General features: G+C 46.8%; 1 protein-coding gene across 1 annotated transcript; it reads left to right on the top strand.

Annotated features, from left to right (window-relative positions):
- The first annotated feature begins 3,401 nt into the window (after positions 1 to 3,401).
- Positions 3,402 to 20,125, top strand: kl (klotho). The gene is made up of 13 exons (XM_056285192.1): positions 3,402 to 4,121; positions 5,904 to 6,334; positions 6,478 to 6,557; positions 6,813 to 6,975; positions 7,641 to 7,746; positions 8,510 to 8,659; positions 11,623 to 11,858; positions 12,264 to 12,459; positions 13,617 to 13,795; positions 14,708 to 14,815; positions 15,082 to 15,187; positions 15,714 to 15,840; positions 19,791 to 20,125. The coding sequence occupies exons 1-13, from the start codon at positions 3,402 to 3,404 to the stop codon at positions 20,123 to 20,125; spliced, it is 2,937 nt and encodes a 978-aa protein (XP_056141167.1).
- The last annotated feature ends 633 nt before the right edge of the window (positions 20,126 to 20,758 follow it).

The raw sequence follows: 20,758 nt of genomic DNA on the forward strand, positions 1-20,758 counted from the left end.
AAAAATTATCTTGTTACAAATTACAAAAAATACTGATATGAGAAAATGTATTTCTTAAAATACAAGTAATTTGTCATTTGAAAATACAAAAATACATTCTATACAAACTGATATCACATTTTAGGCATTTAGTAGCCTCAGTATTGGTCTGACCTTAACCCCCCCCCTACATTGAAAAGATGAGCTCTGCTAAAAAATGTCTAAGGTCTGGGAGAAGATTGTTGCATCGTGGCATAAATGCTCACGTGAAGCACAGTCACAACTTATTCATTATAAGGTGATCAATAGAAGCTACTGGACCCCATGTAAACTGGCCAAACTGAAACTAAGGGACAGTGATGCTTGCTGGAGATGTGGGAAGGAGTCTGGGACTTTAGTACATCTACTGTATTATTGTGAGAAGACGGTATGTATGTGGGACAACATTGTTGTTTTTCTGAATGGGATGTTGAAGTTGTCACTGATTAAAACCCCAGCACTGTGTCTTTTGGGACTGTTACCAGGAAATGTCAGAATGTATAATCGGATGAAACTATGGGTACAGCTGGCTCTGATAACTGGCTGTAGAATCAACCTGAGACACTGGAAATCCTCTGCTCCTTCAACCTACAATGAATGGATGGAAACAATGTATAAGATGGCAACATGTGAACGAATCACTTATAGAGTGGCGGGTAGAGAGAACATGTTTAAGGAGGTCTGGGGCTTCACAGAAATGGAATGTGGACATTGAAATAGATGATATTCATTCTGCATGAATATTCATATGGACTCTATGGCTATGTGTCTTGTCTAATTGTTTTTTTTTTTAATTTGTGTATGTTTAATTTGTTTTTTTTTGTTGTTTGGGTGTATGTTGTTTAAAAACAGGAAAAGAGGACAGTTGAGGTTGTTGGATACTTGTGTTATGATGCATTGTGTTTGTGGATGCAATTGTTGATCTGTCCAGAAAAATATCAATTAATAGTAAAAAAAAAAAAAAAAACATGGATTACAATCCACAAACCAAGATTGTTTTGAAAAGCCTGAACAAAATCAGACAAAAATTGGAAACTCATCTTTGCAGCGGCCTCACCCAGTACCGGTGTGGGACGATGGCAGCTTGAACTCACGTTTGCGGTGGCCTCACCTAGTGCCAACCATGAGGTGCCTTTGTTGACGTCTGCATCTAAGTTTGTGTCTTCATTTGATGGCTGGGAGAGCTGGTGCTGGATCAGCTGGGAGAGCTTGGTCTGCTGTGCCCAAAGAGGACCCACCGAGGGCGGTCTGACGGGATGTGGAAACAGGGCAGGCTAAGCTAACTGCTGGCCCATGCAGACCAGAAGTTCTGATAACACCGAGGGCGGTCTGACGGGATGTGGAAACAGGGCAGGCTAAGCTAACTGCTGGCCCATGCAGACCAGAAGTTCTGATAACACCGAGGGCGGTCTGACGGGATGTGGAAACAGGGCAGGCTAAGCTAACTGCTGGCCCATGCAGACCAGAAGTTCCGACAACACCGAGGGTGGTCTGACGGCAGCATTGCCTAGCATTGATTGTGTTTTTAGTGTCGTCGTGGGGAGGTGTGTCGAAGGTGTCCAGCTGGAGAACTGATGTTGGATCGGCTGAGGGAGTCTGGTCTACTGCATCCGGTGGGCCCAGGGACCACGGGCCTGCCCGCAGCTGCATCCAAAGAGGAAACACCGAGGGCGGTCTGACAGGATGCGGAGGTGGGGCAGGCTAAGCTAACTGCTAGCCCACGCAGACCGGCAGTTCCGACAGTCATCCTGGCTGGCGCTTGTTCTTCTGGACAGTGACATTTTTTGGATATGCTGAATAAGGAAGTTTTTTAGGTACGTGTTTCTGTAGTTTTGTAGTTTTTGTAGTTTTTTTTTTGTAGTTTGGATAGATGTGTTTTTGTAGTTTTTGTCTTTGTGTTGCACTTCTGTGGGCTGGGGGAAACGATATTTCGTTTCATTACATGTACGCAAGTACATGAAATGAAATGACAAGTAGATTGTTCTTGATTCCTGACCTACAGTGCAGAATCTGAACAGAAGCATGGCGGGGATCACTGACAAACTTGGAAGCAAATAACAGACATTGCAGGAGTTCTTTAGGATCCATCAACTCATGTAAAATACGTGTAAATGGATGTCCAGCATTATAAAATCCCAGTACCATTTATGTTAGCTCTGAGACACCATACAAAATGAAGCATGTGTTGAAATGAGTGCAAAATTGATCATGACCATCTCTCCTTGACACACACACACAGAAACCATCCAGAAGGATCACACCCCTTACAGATATTTATGCCGGTGTCAGGTGGAGCAAGACGTCAAACCGTAAGAGCCCAGAGTATCCAAGCAACCGAGTTGGAAGCAGGAAGAGAGAAAAGTAATAGCATCATGAAAGGTACACTGACTGAGGATGTCACTGTTTGCATATCTTCCCGTCAGTGATGCCCCCTGTCCCCAGTCGTCTGCCTGTCCACCCAAACCGGAGCTGAATGCAGATGAGTGCCCTGCCTCAAACGTAATATGCTCTGCTGTACCTGGCGGATTATGAGATTATCTGATAACATGAGGATGTATGATGCTAATTATACTGCGGCGCACCTGGGTCTTAGATGTCATTCACAGATGGCAGTTAGACCCTGTTTAGGCTCAAGTGGGCGGTGGGGGTGGGGGTAAAAACTGGCCTAGGGTGTCTTTAACCTTTGTCCTTCGAAGATGAACATCCATCTCTTTGGACCAGTCTTATTGAGGATGTATATAGCTATTATTGAAAATGGCGTCATGTCTGCTAGAATACAAATTGTTAGCTATGTGAGCAGACTGGTCCAGCGATGTGTGAAGTTGATTAATGAGATCATCAATTAAGACCCCCAAAGGTAAACCGTGACCCTGTGTGTTCTCTGCTTTGACTCTGGCCTGGTTGCAGCCGTTCATTTTATCCTTAACTTCCTTAGTAACAGCTTTCATTGAGAAGATATCACCAAGTCGCACAGACAACACGATAATTAAAAGCAAATGAGAAAAACATGGCGGGACTGAAGAGTGAATTGTGATCAGATATTACATTTTGTCCCCTGTGGGACCGGCGTGATGACGGGAGGGATAATGTGGCATAATGTTGTCCGTGGAGACCTTGGTGCGTCAAGTGTTTTGGGTAATAATTGACAGATTTACTAACGGGTCTGGAGGCAGGGCACAGCTGGGGGACCGCACTCCAAAGACCACGAATTTGTCACTGCAAGGGTCCCTCCCAGCCTGGTTAAATAAAGATCAAGTACTCATTCATAGCCAGAAAGTGGACCTCCAAATAGCCTGCCCTTCGACTGGATCGGTTTGGACGAAACGGAGGGAGGGTAGCATAGGGTATACTATTTTAAAAAAAAAAGAAGAAGAGGGAGAACAATGTTCAGCCTTTTGGCAGTTCTCCTCTTTATCTCGGAGAGGAGCAGAACGGCAGCGAAGCCTTACGCCGGTCTGAAAACCTGGGGTAGATTCAACAAGCTGCCCTATCCGGGGGACAAAGCCTTCCTCTATGACACCTTCCCCAAGGGCTTCATGTGGGCGGTGGGCACGGCGGCTTACCAGGTGGAGGGGGCATTCGAGAAGGATGGCAAGGGTCTGTCGGTCTGGGACACCTTTACGCGCGGTGGGAACCGGATGACCACCGGGGACGTCGGCAGCGACAGCTATCACAACATCCACGCTGACATCCGGGCCATAAAACAGCTCGGGGTCAGCCACTACAGGTTCTCCCTGTCCTGGTCCAGGATATTCCCCAACGGGACGCGGGGGAGTTATAATGAAATCGGCGCCAACTATTACCGGACCCTCATAAGGAAGCTGAGGGAGATCCACGTCAAGCCCGTGGTCACACTGTACCACTGGGACCTGCCAGAGCACCTTCAGCAGACCTTCGGCGGCTGGGGCAACCCGGTGCTCATCGAGCTTTTCAGAGACTACGCTGATTTTTGTTTCCAGCATTTCGGAGATGACGTGGAGTATTGGATCACCGTTGACAATCCGTTTGTGGTTGCCTGGCATGGGTACGGCACCGGCGTGGTCGCTCCCGGGATAAAGAACGACCCGGATCTCCCGTTCCGAGTGGGTCACCATCTCCTGAAGGTGAGCGTTAGCTGGTCTGCTTTACAGTATCTCAGTACGGTTTTGATGACTTTGTTTTCTTTGAGCACAGAAGTGGATTAGAGTACAGAGGAGGATCAGGTCCATGTGAAAAAAGTATTGGAGTCCTGAGATTAAAGTCAGAATTGTCCTCACACCAAGTTGGACTCATCCTTGAAATAAACCTCCAATAGCCCATCTTGTCTCTCGGTCAGATGTGACAAAAGGGCCATTTTGTTAAACGTAAAATGAAATATGAGACATGTCATATTTCTCTCGAAGCAATCTCCTCAAAACCTTTTTTTTTTGCCATTTATCCTCAACTTTCCCTCTTCATTTTATCTCACCATCCTTGGCTCACCACGTTTTACTGTTTTCTCACTGCATCAATTCTCTTCTCCACATTTCCTTCTCTTTATCTGCCTGTCTCTCTCGCTCGCTCTCTGTCTGTCTTTATCTCTGCCCCCCCCCCCCTTTGAAGTGACCTGGGGTCTGTGATGGAAGATGAACTCTTTTTGGATGTCTCTCTCTCTTTTCTTTGTCTCTTTTTTATCTCTCTCTCTCTGTCTGTCAGTCTCACTCTCTCTCTCGCGCTCTGTCTGTCTGTCTCTCTCTCTCTCTCTCGCCCTCTGTCTGTCTGTCTCTTGCTCTCTCTCTCACTCTCTCGCTCTCTGTCTGTCAGTCTCACTCTCTCTCGCCCTCTGTCTGTCTGTCTCTTGCTCTCTCTCTCACTCTCTCGCTCTCTGTCTGTCTGTCTCTCTCTTGCTCTCTCTCTCACTCTCTCGCCCTCTGTCTGTCTGTCTCTTGCTCTCTCTCTCGCTCTCTGTCTGTCAGTCTCACTCTCTCTCGCTCTCTGTCTGTCTGTCTCTTGCTCTCTCTCACTCTCTCGCTCTCTGTCTGTCTGTCTCTCTCTTGCTCTCTCTCTCACTCTCTCGCCCTCTGTCTGTCTGTCTCTTGCTCTCTCTCTCGCTCTCTGTCTGTCAGTCTCACTCTCTCTCGCTCTCTGTCTGTCTGTCTCTTGCTCTCTCTCTCACTCACTCTCGCTCTCTGTCTGTCAGTCTCACTCTCTCTCGCTCTGTGTCTGTCTCTTGCTCTCTCTCTCACTCTCTCGCTCTCTGTCTGTCAGTCTCACTCTCTCTCGCTCTCTGTCTGTCTGTCTCTTGCTCTCTCTCTCACTCTCTCGCTCTCTGTCTGTCTGTCTGTCTCTTGCTCTCTCTCTCACTCTCTCGCCCTCTGTCTGTCTGTCTCTTGCTCTCTCTCTCACTCTCGCTCTCTGTCTGTCAGTCTCACTCTCTCTCGCTCTGTGTCTGTCTCTTGCTCTCTCTCTCTCACTCTCTCGCTCTCTGTCTGTCTGTCTCTTGCTCTCTCTCTCTCACTCTCTCGCTCTCTGTCTGTCAGTCTCACTCTCTCTCGCTCTCTGTCTGTCTGTCTCTTGCTCTCTCTCTCACTCTCTCGCTCTCTGTCTGTCAGTCTCACTCTCTCTCGCTCTCTGTCTGTCTGTCTCTTGCTCTCTCTCTCACTCTCTCGCTCTCTGTCTGTCTGTCTCTTGCTCTCTTTCTTGCTCGCTCCGTCTGTCTGTCTCTTTCGCTCTCCCCTTTGAATTGACCTGGGGTCTGTGATGGAAGATGAACTCTTTTTGGATGTGTTAATGTAAAGTAGTGACTGTGTTACTATTGTCAAAAGATGTCACGGTTACATTTTGTTTTCCTGTTCAATAAAGAGCTGTTTCAAATTCAAATTCTCTCCCTCTCTCTCTCTCCCTTCCATCCGTTCACCCTTGTCCAGGCTCACGCGGCCGTATGGCATCTCTACAACCGCCACTATCGACCTCGACAGCAGGGCAAGCTGTCCATGGCGCTGGCTTCCCATTGGATCAAGCCGAGTCGTACCCGCCGTGAAAGCCTGAGGGACTGCCAGTGCTCCCTGGACCACGTCCTAGGCTGGTTCGCCCGGCCGCTGTTCACCGACGGGGACTACCCACCTTGCATGAAGGAGAGGCTGGGCTCGCGGCTGCCCTCCTTCACCCGGGAGGAGAGGGAGCAGGTCAGGGGCACGGCGGACTTCTTTGCTCTCTCCCATGGAGCGGCCCTGAGCTTCCACCTGATCAACGACAGCCTCAAGTTTGGACAGCTGGAGGATCTGGACCTGAGGATGCTGCTGTTCTGGGTCAACACTGAGTACGACAAGCCGCCCATCTTTGTGGTGCAGAGCGGTTGGTAGGTTTTGTGTGTGTGTTGTTTTTTTTAATTTTATTGTGATGTGGAAGGGGGGAGGTGACAGTTGACCGTTTCGTTGTCCTGATTGCTGCTCATTGTGAAAACCTTCTTTTCGTTGAATATCTCATGGCTGCGTGGCACAGGTACGTTTTGGGGAACACGAAGACGCAGGACCCTAAACACATGTACTACCTCAAGAGATTCATCGTGGAGGCGCTGAAATGTGAGTGATAGGCTGGGGAAATAATCCAATCAGATCCTCCCATAAAATATAATCTAATCTACACGTCACCATTTCTCTTCATTAACATCCCGGTTTTTGTATCTAAAACCCACATGGGTCGCTGCCCACCTAATGACAGAATCGTAAACCATTTGACATAGAACAAAGGAAATCAGGGGGTGTACGTTGAATGTCCTCAGCATGTGACCACGTGTGTAACCTGTGTCTTCCTCGTCTCTCTCGGCGGCGCCGCAGCCATCAGCATAGATGGTGTGAATGTGATCGGCTACACGGCTTGGTCTCTGATGGACGGCTTTGAGTGGCACAGGGAATACGGGATACGACGTGGGCTTTACTATGTGGACTTCAACACTCCTGACATGAAGAGGGAGCCAAAGACGTCCGCCACTTTCTACAGGTTTGACGTTTTATGACCTGGGTTACCGATTTGACTTCTTGATCTTTTAGCTAAATGTGGAATAGGTGGTAGTGGTCTGCCAGAGTTCAGAACTCAGTTTCTGTTACAGCTACCATATTTCAAATAAATCTTCCTGTTCTGGGCGTCCGGGTGGCGTGGCGGTCTATTCCGTTGCCTACCAACACGGGGATTTACCGGTTCGAATCCCCATGTTACCACGGCTTGGTCGGGCGTCCCTACAGACACAATTGGCTGTGTCTGCAGGTGGGAAGCCGGATGTGGGTATGTGTCCTGGTTGCAGCACCAGCGCCTCCTCTGGTCAGTCGGGGCGCCTGTTCAGGGGGGAGGGGGAACTGGGGAATAGCGTGATCCTCCCACACGCTACGTCCCCCTGGTGAAACTCCTCACTGTCAGGTGAAAAGAAGCGGCTGGTGACTCCACATGTATCGAAGGAGGCATGTGGTAGTCTGCAGCCCTGCCCGGATCGGCAGAGGGGGTGGAACAGCGACCTCCAGAATTGGCCGGATACAATTGGGGAGAAAAAGAGGGAAAAATCCCTCCCAAAAAAAAGTCCCTGTTCTGTTTAGAGGGACTTGATGAGCTTCTCCCAAGTGGCGTTTGAAGATAACTCGGTCACTGTGGCTGTTCTGTGGTCGTACCAACAGGAAGCTGATCCAGAGCAATGGTTTTCCTGAGCTCCCAGAGAACCGGCCGGCTCAAGGGGTTTTCCCATGCGACTTTGCCTGGGGAGTGTCTGCTAACTCCATACAGGTGATTTTTTTTTCTCCAAAATTGTACTGGAGTGAAGTGAGAGGCGGCATCGAACGTGTGCGAGCCAGAGGTCAACATATAAAGCAGTGACAAACACAGCAAGAGTGCGCCCTTATAATTTTAGACGGTGATACTCGGGAAAACATTAACCGGGAATTAACTTTGGACCATTCAAGGGGTCCAAGACGCTCACACCTCACCGGTCTAAAACGAATCCTGTAAAAGTATCTTTCTTGTGTAACCACACGGTACAAGTAAAAAAGTACAAAACACACAAATTAAAACCAAAAAAATAAACAAAACCTGTACATTTCAGAATTTGGGATAATGTAGGACACAAACCTTCCCCACCACTGACTTTCCATTACTCAGCAGTTCATGAAAATCAATTAAATTTGCATCTCTGCTGCAAAATGACTCACACTCACAAATCACTCGGCACTGATATGTAGCTGGACTCACTCCCACTGTGTCTATTTTTTGACTCGTGACGTTGTTTTCCAGCCCTTGTGGTGAAAGTCCAGTTCAGAAACAGCCCTTACACTGAATCTTCTCTTAATCATAAACCACGTAAACTCACACAGCCTCTGCTTGCTAAGCTGAACCACACGCAGCCGATGCCTTTCATCATCATGACCCATCTGACCCTTTTTTTTTTTTTTGCGCGTTTGTATGTGTCAGGTAAATATGACTCGTATGGCCGGGTGAGAACACGTTCAGATGGATGTTTTTTTTTTTGTGGTTTTGTCTTCTTTTGCCTTAGGTGGAGACCACACCCACCCAGTTTGCTGACACCAGTGTGTACCTCTGGAACATCTCCAACAACGGGGAGCTGAGGAGGTTGGAGGGTCTCAGCGCTCCACCGCTGCGCCGAACCCCACACTGTGCAGATTACACATCCATCCGGCAGCAGGTCTGTGCACCACCCGTTTACCACTGTCTTCTTATTATTTGTTTTATATGACTTTCTTTTTTTTAATAAATTTATTTCTGATTTTTCCCTTTTTCTCCCAATTCAGTGGCCAATCGATCCCTATTTTAATTCAAACACCCACCCTCGTGCGTTTGCCAACTGCATCTCTCTGGCCAGCAGTCTCGAAGGAGACGCCTCGCCACTTTCGTGACAAGGCGACTCCAGGCCGAACCACTGTTTTTTTTCCGACACACCCAAAGACGCATTCATATGACGAACACAAGCCGATTCCGCCCCCCTCCCGAAGACAGCGTTGCCAATTATTGCTGCTTCGTCGAGTCCGGCCATAGTCGGATCTGACGAGACCGGGGCGCGAACCCCAGTCCCCAGTGGGCAACTGCATCGACACAAAGCCGATGCTTAGACCGCTACACCACCGCGGACTATATGACTTTATTTCTGACAGGATAGTGAAGATTTACACGAAGCATAAGGTGGTGGGAGAGAGGAGGAAGAGTAGCAAAGGTCCCTAAACTGGAGGCAATCCCTGTCTGTGTATTAGGTCTGGAAGAGAGAGCCACGATGCGTCCTTCTTCACCATATCTCCATTTTTTGTCTCCCCGCCTTCTTCATGACCCAGTCCTGGATTCCCTACTTGGTTTATAGAGACCTGGTGGTCTTTGTAGACTCACTGTTAACACTTACAGTGTGATGTCTGTGAATGTTCTCATTCATCCAGGTCATGGTTATCCAAAGGAATTGAATCAAGTGCAACTGGACTTGGTATAGTATATCCGTGAAGACGTTTCGCCTCTCATCCAAGAGGCTTCATCAGTTCGTGCCTGTCTGACTAGACCAAGCTAGTCTGCTAGTCCAGACTAGCTTGGTCTAGTCAGAAAGGCACGAACTGAGAGGCGAAACGTCTTCACGGATATATACCAAGTCCAGTTGCACTTGATTCAATTCCTTTGGATTACACTGTGATATATGTGTAATAGTTTTCATCTTGAGAGTCCTTCTTGTGTACTGATGACACCCAGCTGTCATCAGGATGTAACATTTTTACCACCAACCAAAACCTTCAACACAAGTGAAGACTTTAAAGGTGCAATCCATGATTTCTTTATCTCCAGAGTCCACTACTGGTGACCAGCAGCAAGTCTAACAACGTTGGCACATTTAGTCTTCTCTTACACAAGTGTCCGTCACAACTACCCCCGCAAATGACTCGGCTAATGCTAACAAGACGTCACAATTTCACAAGATAGCTAACACAGAGGTCAGGCAAAAATGTCAAGTGAAGAGGTAAACATGTTGGAAAGCACTGTAAAGCATTTTTAACTTGCCACATGGGGGCAGTGCGGGGATTTGGGTTGGCGAGCCCCCGTGTTGGCGGGCGATGGAGTGGACCGCTGTGCTACCTGGCGGATGCCCAGGCACCTACATCTGTAAAGTGACTTTCAGCCTCATGAACCTGAACAAGACTGGCTCAGAAGCTCACTTACTGACACTCGCTTGCAGAGTGTCCTGACCCTGTCAGTGAGTCAGCTGCAGCCTGACACTGACCCACTTGTAAAAGACAAGGACCGACCGGCTGCAGGTGTCTCACTAGTGGTGCTCTCTGATACTGCAATTGGTCATGCACTGGATGACTGAAATTAAGCACCAAATTATGTTATGTTTACTTCTAAAAATAAAATTTTATTGTGACTGAAACGTAATGAATGGCCCTGTGATGGCCTGGCGGCCTGTCCAGGGTGTCTCTCCGCCTGCTGCCCAATGACTGCTGGGATAGACTCCAGCATCCCCGCGACCCTGATTGGGATAAGCGGCTTGGATAATGGACCACATTTAATGTTGTAATATTTAATGTGATTAAATTAAATTTAACTTATTTGATGACAATGCTGCTTACCTGCACAACCAGTAGCACAGCCGGCTCATCATGGGTTTTGTGCCTTCATATTCACAATGTTTACGCCCCCTCTCAAAAGTAATCCCTGCGTTTATTCTACTTTTGGAGTGACATTTGTCAAGTTGTATCTTTTATTTATTTATTTGTTTATTTTTGCTAGATGACAGGACTTTTGGGGTTTTTTTGGACTTGTGTCGAAATGGTTTCTCCTCTAAAATGGAACGTTGAAATGTGCGGTGAGATGAATGTGCGAGGACCTTTAGTTTTGTGGTAGGACATTGGCTTTCTCTCCCTTTTTCTCCCCAGTTGTATCCGGCCAATCACCCCTCTCTCCGAGCCATCCCGGTCGCTGCCCCATCCCCTCCGCCGAGCTGGGGAGGGCTGCAGACTACCACATGCCTCCTCCGATACATGTGGAGTCGCCAGCCGCTTCTTTTCACCCGACAGTGAGGAGTTTCGCCAGTTCCCCCTCCCCCCCAGACAGGCGCCCCGACTGACCAGAGGAGGTGCCAGTGCAGCGACCAGGACACATACCCACATCTGGCTTTCCACCCGCAGATACAGCCAATTGTGTCTGTAAGGATGCCTGACCAAGCTGGAAGTAACACGGGGATTCGAACCGACGATCCCCGTGTCGGTAGGCAACGGAATAGACCGCTGCACTACCCGGACGCCCAGGACCTTTAGTTTTGTTGTATAGGACATTGACTTTCTAAAGGGCGAGGGCCCCTCAATTGGTTTGTTTACCAAAATCAATATTTCAGGTTTGATCGCAGCTTTTGAAAGCCAGAAATCCCAGCATTTGGTAAAATTATAATTTGGCGATTGGTATTGATCAGCTGCTGGGATAGGCTCCAGCATCCCGCGACCCCATTTGGGATAAGCGGCTTGGATAACGGATGGATGGTATCGATCATAGCTCTTGATGGTCATTTTTTTTGCTATGAGAAAATCAGAATTTTACTTATTGTACCTTTAAGATCCAGAGTTCGGGCATTGATTCCATACTTTCATCCCCTCTGTTTCCTCCCCATCCTTTCATCCTCAGGTGGATGAAATCCGACAAGTGGGGGTCACTCACTTCCACTTCTCCCTCAACTGGTCAGCGCTGGTGCCCACAGGTCATGTCGCCCATCCCAACACCACGCTGCTGGGTTACTATCGCTGCTTCACCCGTCAGCTGCTCCGGGCCAACGTCACGCCGGTAGTCACGCTTTGGCACCACACTCGCCAACGCAGCAGCCTGCCTGCCCCGCTGGACACCGTCAATAAGTGGCTCAACAGGTGAGACAGAGCTACAGCTTGGTTGATGGGTAAAGGTCTTTCAGCAGCATCCTCCTTTTTTTTGTTTTTGTGTTGTTTATGCTTTTGTTTTTGTTGGTGATGAGCCTACCAAGGGGAAATAATCTATTTACAGTATGGTGAGTGAGATCTACGACCTCTTGTCCTGCCCATCTGTTAAAAACCTGTTTGGAAATTACTTGGGCGTTGAGGACAAAATGCATATTGTTCTCTTAAAAACACAAGTCTGGATTCATAATTCTTGCTGTTGATCAAAAATTTGTTAATCTATCTTAAACACAGTGCTTACCAAAGTATCAACAGTCGTATCAATATGTAGTAGGCAGTCTTAACACAGGTCATAATTGTACATAACGTGTGATTTCTTTCCTTCCCTCTGTTCTTCAGAGAGACTCCAGAGGCCTTCGCGGACTATGCCAGGCTCTGTTACAGGGAGTTGGGTGCTCATGTGAAGCTATGGATCACCCTAAATGAGCCCAACGATGAGGTGGTTACCTACCAGGAGGGGCATCAGATGCTGCGGGCACACGCGTTGGCTTGGCGTGTCTATGACCGGGAGTTCAGACACTCCCAGAGAGGGCAGGTCAGTAGGATGGTGGTGTGAAAACTACCGTAACCATGGATAGTTTTTGAATGGCTGTCATATTTTCAGTTACACACGAGTCAGTCTATCAGTTTTACCTTGTGATTAAATACTTAAAAGTAATACGGTCTTTACATGGATTTGCAAGCAAACTACCATTTATCTTGGTGCATGCTCAATAATCCAGGTGAGGAAATCCCAGAAGGTTGAATCAGTTCATCTGGACACAACGTTTATTGACAGATACGTTTCATCACTCATCTAAGTGACCTCTTCAGCCTCCACTGACTGCAGGTATCCCCACCTTTATAAACCATACAGTGGCATAACGGCCGAAACCAACAATCGGTTTCATATGCAAATTACCATGACCATTAACTAGAGTTTCACTGGCCATGTGTACTATTCACAGAGGATTGGGAATGTTTGTAATCCCAGCATTGTAAAATGGCGACAGAGAACGAGGAGTCAAAGAGACCATCTATGTGAAGAGGGAATGACCATCCCTGAACCGGGAGAGGGTTAAGAGTACATCTGTTGCCACCTTACAATGCTGTTGTACATGGTACCGGCTCGACTCGACTCAACTCGCAGTGTTGTTTTCCATTACTGTAACAGTAGCCCCTCAGTGTAGCTGGTCTGCATTGATTTTGGTACACGCTCCAGTTTTTTTGGAACCTCGACAAAGGTGGTACCAGAAAACTGGTAACAGTTACCAAAATGCCGGTACTTTCCAGTAACGGAAAATGAAAAAGTCGAGTCGAGTTGAGCCGGCACCATGTGGTGGAAAAGGGGCATTACATGAGTGATGAAATGTTTCTTTCAATAAACATTGTTTCCAGATGAACTGATTCAACTTTCTGGGAAACTACCATTCAGTTAAGAATGTGATGATCTATCATAAAATGTACAACTTACTGAAGACGGCATATCGGGGTCTTCAATGGCAACATGACATTTGACATTGATGATGTGTATCAATGTATCCCTTACTGTTAAAAAAGCCCCACCTTTTTGTGTGTGTCCAACAAGTGTCCATTTGCTTCTCTTTGTTTTGAAGTTCATAGGTAGATACAAGACCTTATTGGACAAAACAAGCTGTCATATGATTATCACATGTGTTCAAATCTCAGATAAGACTGGTCCGTGTTATACAGGTGTCCCTGGCTTTGCATATGGACTGGGTGGAACCGGCCTTTTCATTCAGCCGGGAGGATGTGGAGCCTGCTAAGAGGGTGCTAGACTTCAGCATCGGCTGGTTCGCGGAGCCCATCTTTGGGAATGGGGACTACCCACTGGGCATGAGGAGTTGGCTGCGTCAGCTCAATTCCCTTGAGTATGAAGGCCGCTTTGACCCTCACCGGGCTTATTTCAGAGGCAATGCTACAACCCACTCTACCAATAGCTTTCCTATCACAATGGTAGATGTATCGGGATCAGAGTCGGAATCCTTTATTCACCGAGTATGTTCAGACAAGCAAGGAATTGCTCTCACAAAATTAAGCCACAAAACACCAAGGAATCGAAGATAAAAAGATAGCATCTAGATTAAATATATAGATAGAATAAATAAATCTGCCTAAAAAATACGTATTGTACGGCGTCCGGGTAGTGTGGTGGTCTATTCTGTTGTCTGCCAATACGGGGGTCTCTGGTTTGAATCCCCGTGTTACCTCCGGCTTGGTCAGGCGTCCCTACAGACACAATTGGCCGTGTCTGCGGGTAGGAAGCCGAATGTGGATATGTGTCTTGGTCGCTGCACTAGCGCCTCTTCTGGTCAGTCAGGGCGCCCGTTCAGGGGGAGAGGGGAACTGGGGGGAATAGCGTGATCCTCCCACTCGCTATGTCCCCCCTGGTGAAACTCTTCACTGTCAGGTGAAAAGAAGCGGCTGGCGACTCCACATGTCTCGGAGGAGACATGGTAGCCTGCAGCCCTCCCCGGATCGGCAGAGGGGGTGTAGCAGCGACCGGGACAGATTGGGGTAATTGGCTGGATGCAACTGGGGAGAAAAAGGGGGGAAAACTTTCTATATATATATATATATATAATACATAGTATTGTATTGTAAACGAGTATAATGCCCAAGTGTAAAACAACAACATTGTGTTGCATCATTAACTTTAGCTTTACCTGCTTTGCTATTAAGATCAAAACTCATGTGTACTTCCTTGATGTTTTGACCCTTATTCTGAGTCCACTATTACACCAGGTAGTGTGTTAAAAAAGCTTCTTACACTGTTTTCATAGCCTGCCAGTGTTCAATGAAGAGGACAGACAACTGGTGAAGGGAACGTATGACTTCTTTGCCATAAGCCACTTCAGTACCAAGCTGGTGACTCACGCCAAGGAGGACTCGTAAGATAACTTATGATTCTCTCCCGTAGCTTTGTAAGAGTTCAGAATGAGACATGCAAAGTTCAGTTGAAGTGGATCAATCAGCCTGTTTGGCAAATCGTCCTTCTGCAGAATCTATTCAAAGGAATAGCGTCACATCTGGCAAAAGAGAATATTATTCAGATTTGTTTTCATGATGCACAGGTGTTGTTTCATTAGCGCACGTAAAGACCAATAAACACAACCATGTACACCAATCAAAAGAAACCTCATGTCATCCTCCGCAGGTACACTTACACAGCCAAGCTTGAGGTTCAGCACATGATAGACACTACCTGGATCATGTCCCCCAGACCCGTGGTGCCATGGGGCCTGAGGAAAGCTCTCAACTGGGTAAGACGTCAGGAGAACAGGGGGATGAGGAGTAAATTAGACACGACACCCTTCCATCTGATTCAAATGGATCAGCTGGTCAGCCCCTGGTTTGTCCTTCAGAGTCACAGTGGAGCTGACTCTCTGACCTCATTTGTTTTAATGAGAGCAGACAGTCTTCTCCTTATTTCCTTGCTTTCTATATTAAAATGAAGTTTTGTGAAAACAGAAACAAACTGGCCAGTAGGTCCACCTGCAGATCAGGCTAGGAACCTGTTGTTTCTGATGTTCACGAAGTCTGATGCTAGACAGGAACTGATTTACACCTAAAGTGACACAATTTTGAACATATAAACAGAAACTACAGCAACAGTCATGATCCTGACATGAGCCGAACACGCAACCTTCTGATCTGGAGTCAGACGTGCTACCATTGCGCCACAGGATCTCTATAGCAGACTTTTGTTTTCCGTATTTCTTCATCATGACAAATGTGTAGTAATGTGACAGAGGAACTATGACACTGGACATACGTATGCTATCTCAGGTGAAGGAGCGCTACAGTGATGTGCCTGTCTATGTGATGGCCAACGGGGTGCAGGAGGACCGGGCCCGCTTCAAAGACAGCCTGAGAGTCTACTACCTGTACAACTACATCAATGAGGCGCTGAAAGGTGGGCCTACACGCACAACACTTCAGATTAGAATTATAACTGCAACGTGGTTAATCATGAAATGTCGTCATATTCATACGCCGCTTAAGGTAAAAAGGCCTTCAAGAAGGGATGCATGTTTTTACCTCCTACTTGTCCAGAGCTTACATCATGGAGCTTAATCATTAGACAGGTATTGAGCTCGGTGACCCCTGAATACCTGGTCAGCTGACACATCTTTACAGAGACGCACGCATGCAGAAACTGTTTGAAGCTCTGAGTTTTCTGATGAGGGCTATTTACTATACACTTGCCTGCCCCTGTCAGGTAAGTTTATTAGGTTACAACCAAAGTGACCTTGGTGAGGCCATGTGTTTTGAAATCTTGCAATGCTACCACTCGTACCATGTGTGCTGTGTACAAAAACCATGTTGCTGTAGTAGACAACAGAGCAAACTAACTTCAGGCATTTTAAAATCTCCACAACAGGTGGTGAAAACTTTTTGTATAGGAAATTAATATATTCACTCTAAAAAGTCTAAACCTAGAAGTTATTAACCTTGATCATAAAATAAAATATTTCCTATAGTCTTTCTATTCTTTTGGGTATTCGCTTTTTACATTGCATAATTCAGCAGATGATTTGATTTGATCCACTATTATACTTCCACATTCAATATTTTTGCTTATTTATTAAGGCAGGAGTCTTCTTCTACTACTACTACTACTACTACTACTACTCTCGGCTGCTCCTGTTAGGGGTCGCCACAGCAGCTCATCCGTTTCCATCTCCTCCTGTCTTCTGCATCCTCCTCTGTCACACCAGCCACCTATGTCCTCCCTCACCACATCCATAAACCTCCTCTTTGGCCTTCCTCTTTCCTTCTTCCCTGGCAGCTCCATATTCAGCATCCTTCTCCCAATATACCCAGCATCTCTCCTCCACACATGTCCAAACCATCTCAATCTTGTCTCTCTTGCTGTCTCCAAACCAACCAACCTGAGCTGTCCCTCTAATATATTCATTCCTAATCCTGTCTTTCTTCATCACTCTCAGTGAAAATCTTAGCATCTTTACCTCTGCCACCTCCAGCTCCGCCTCCTGTCTTTTCATCACTGCCACCGTCTCCAAACCATACAACATAGCTGGTCTCACAAGCATCTTGTAAACCTTCCCTTTAACTCTTGCTGGTACCCTTCTGTCGCAAATCACTCCTGACACTCTTCTCCATCCACTCCATCCTGCCTGCACTCTCTTCTTCACCTCTCTTCTGCACTCCCCATTACTTTGAATAGTTGACTCCAAGTATCGAAATTCATCTACATTCATCACCTCTACTCCTTGCATCCTCACCATTCCACTGTCCTCCCGCTTGTTCACGCATATATATGTATTCCGTCTTGCTCCTTCTGACTTTCATTCCTCTTCTCTCCAGTGCATACCTCCACCTCTCCAGGCTCTCCTTAACCTGCTCCCTACTCTCACTACAGATCACAATGTCATTCACAAACATCATATCCACAGACTCCTGCCTGATCTTGTCTGTCAACCTGTCCATCACCATTGCAAACAAGAAAGGGCTCAGAGCCAATCCTTGATGTAATCCCACCTCCACCTTGAACCCATCTGTCATTCTAACCGCACACCTCACCACTGTCACACTGCCCTCATACATATCCTGCACCACTCCTACATACTTCTCTGCCACTCCCGACTTCCTCATACAATACCACACCTCCTCTCTTGGCACCCTGTCATATGCTTTCCCTAAATCCACAAAGACACAATGCAACTCTTTCTGGCCTTCTCTATACTTCTCCATCAACATTCTCAAAGCAAACATCGCATCTGTGGTGCTCTTTCGTGTCATGAAACCATACTGCTGCTCGCTGATCACGACATCTCCTCTTAACCTAGCTTCTATTACTCTTTCCCATATCATCATGCTGTGGCTGAACAACTTTATACCTCTGTAGTTACTACAGTCCTGCACATCACCCTTATTCTTGAAAATCGGTACCAGTATACTTCCTTTCTACTCCTCAGGCATCCTCTCACTTTCCACAATTGTGTTAAACAATCTAGTTGAAAACCCCACTGCCATCTCTCCTAAACATCTCCATGCTGTCACAGGTATGTTATGTGGACCAACTGCCTTTCCACTTTTCATCCTCTTCATAGATGCCCTCGCTTCCTCCTTGCTAATCAACTGCACTTCCTGATTCACTATCCCCACATCATCCAATCTTCTTTCTCTCTTATTTTCTTCATTCATCAGCCCCTCAAAGTACTCCTTCCACCTTCTCAGCACACTCTCCTCACTTGTCAGCACGTTTCCATCTCTATCCTTGATCGCCTTAACCTGCTACATATCCTTTCCAGCTCAGTTCCTCTGTCTAGCCAATCGGTACAAGTCCTTTTCTCCTTCCTTTGAATTCAACCTCCCATACAACTCACCATATGCCTTCGCCACCTCTCTTTTCGCTTGCATCTCTGCATCATTTGCACACCGCATCTCCTTGTACAACTGTTTACTCTCTTTATCTCTCTGACTATCCCACTTCTTTGCCAACCTTTCTCTGTACTTCCTATACTTCCTCATTCCACCACCAAGTCTCCTTGTCTTCCTTCCTCTGTCCAGATGACACACCAAGTACCTTCCTAGCTGTCTCCCTCACTATTTCTGCAGTAGTTGCTCAGCCATCCGGCAACTCTTCACTACCACCCAGTGCCTGTCTTAACTCCTCCCTGAACTCCACACAACAGTCTTCCTTCTTCAACTTCCACCATTTGATCCATGGCTCTGCCTTTACTCTCTTCCTTCCTACCGACCACCATCCAATGCTTCCTAGCTACGTTCTCTCATGTCACCACCTTGCAGTCTCCAAGCTCTTTCAGATCGTGCCTCTTGCATAAGATAGAGTCCACCTGTGTGCACTTTCCTCCAATCTTATACGTCACCCTGTGTTCCTCCCTCTTCTTGAAATATGTATTCACCACAGCCATTCCATCCTTTTTGCAAAATCCACCATCATCTATCCTTCCAGATTCCTCTCCTTGACACCATACCTACCCATCACCTCCTCAACGCCTCTGTTCCCTTCACCAGCATGTCCATGGAAGTCTGCTTCAATCACTGCTCTCTCCTCCTTGGGTACACGCTCCACCACTTCATCCAACTCACTCCTGAATTCTTCCTTCTCACACCCAACTTTTGAGGCATATCCTGATGAGACTCATCAACACACCTTCGATTTCCAGCTTCACACTCATCACTCTCTCCGACGCTCTTCACCTCCATCACACTCTTGACATACTCTTCCTTCAGAATTAACCCAACCCCATTTCTTCTCCCATATGCACCATGGTAGAAGAGTGTGAGCCCACCTCCGATACTCCTGGCCTTACTCCCCTTCCACCTGATCTCTTGCACACACTATATCTACCTTCCTTCTCTCCATCATATCAGCCAGCTCTCTCCCTTTACCAGTCATAGTGCCAACATTCAAAGTCCCGACTCTCACTTCCACACTCTTGCCCTTCCTTCTCTCTTGCTGCCTCTGCACATAGCTTGCCCCTCTTCTTCTCCTTCGCCCAATGGTAGTTTAGTTTCCACCGGCACACTGCTGGCAAACGGTACTGGTAGTGGTCCTTGGTAACCCAGGCGTTATTAAGGCAGGAGTATTGAATACTATTTTAACTGGACCAAGATTAAACTGGATTGAAATATTATCAGTAACAGGCTGGTAAATAAGTGTTTCAGTGTGTAGACTTTATATGTTTTTCCAACTAGATGTACCCATCAAGACACCTAACCTTGTTATGTGGACATATTAAGGTGATTCGGTGACACATCGTCATCAATGGCTTATGTTCCTTAGGGAATAAAAAGGCCTAAGCTAAAGCCAAGCATGTGATGTGTCCCATGGAGACTGCAGCTCATATGCTCTCTCTCTCTGCCGCTCCACAGCGTGTACTCTGGACGGTGTAAACTTAAAGGGCTACTTCGCTTATGCGCTGAGTGACCAGAGGGACCCGGGCTTCGGCCTGTACGGGCACATCCATGATGAAGTCATCATCAAGGCGTCCCTCTCCAACTACCGCAACATCATCCAGAAAAATGGCTTTCCCATACAGGGCGCCACACCACTGCAGTGCCCCAGCCGGCCCCGCCCCTGTCTTGGCTGCCACGTCTTGACCAAGAGGCCTGTGGTGGGCTTCCTGAGTCTGGTGGGCTCCGGCGTCCTGATCATCCTGAGCCTCATTATCTACTACGCAGCCAAGAGACATAAAGAGTGTTACTGAGGATGGTGGCTACACATCAACTTTTGTGACATTTTTGTAAATAACTCAAAAGCAAAGATATTGGGATTCTTGTGCTGCAGTCTAAAATGCAAAAAAACAACAACCGTGATGAGGTTAAGTTGATTTTTGTGAAGTCATCCGATTCATTTTAGATGCAGGTGAAGCACAAGTAGGAGCCGTTTTTACCTTTTGGCCTCTGTGTTGAATTGTTTTGGATTTAAAGACAGCAGTCATTCCCCACCTGTAAAACTGAGCAAACCTTTTGACTGAATAACAATCGCTATAAACGACAAGACCAATGTGATACACAAGCCCATTTGTACAAAGCCAGGATTAATGATTTAACTTTTGTGATGAATAAGTTAGTATAAAAAACAAAAACAAAAACGTCTTATGCAAACTTTAAATTGTTGCAGTTTAACTCATCGAAGTCTCAGCATCGCCAGTATTTTAAGTACACCTCCAAAACGTCTTGTGTGCAGCAGCTGTAGCTTCTTTTTATAGTTGTAAAAAGACGGTATTTTAGAATACTGGTTGATTAACTGAGTAAATATCTGCCCCCCAAAGTTTTTCCCCCCTAGTTTTGTTCGATTGTTCTTTGGACAAAAAATGCTCAGAGGAGGAACTAGGCTG

This window comes from Lampris incognitus, chromosome 8 (assembly GCF_029633865.1).
Source record: "Lampris incognitus isolate fLamInc1 chromosome 8, fLamInc1.hap2, whole genome shotgun sequence".
Classification (NCBI taxonomy): Eukaryota; Metazoa; Chordata; class Actinopteri; order Lampriformes; family Lampridae; genus Lampris; species Lampris incognitus.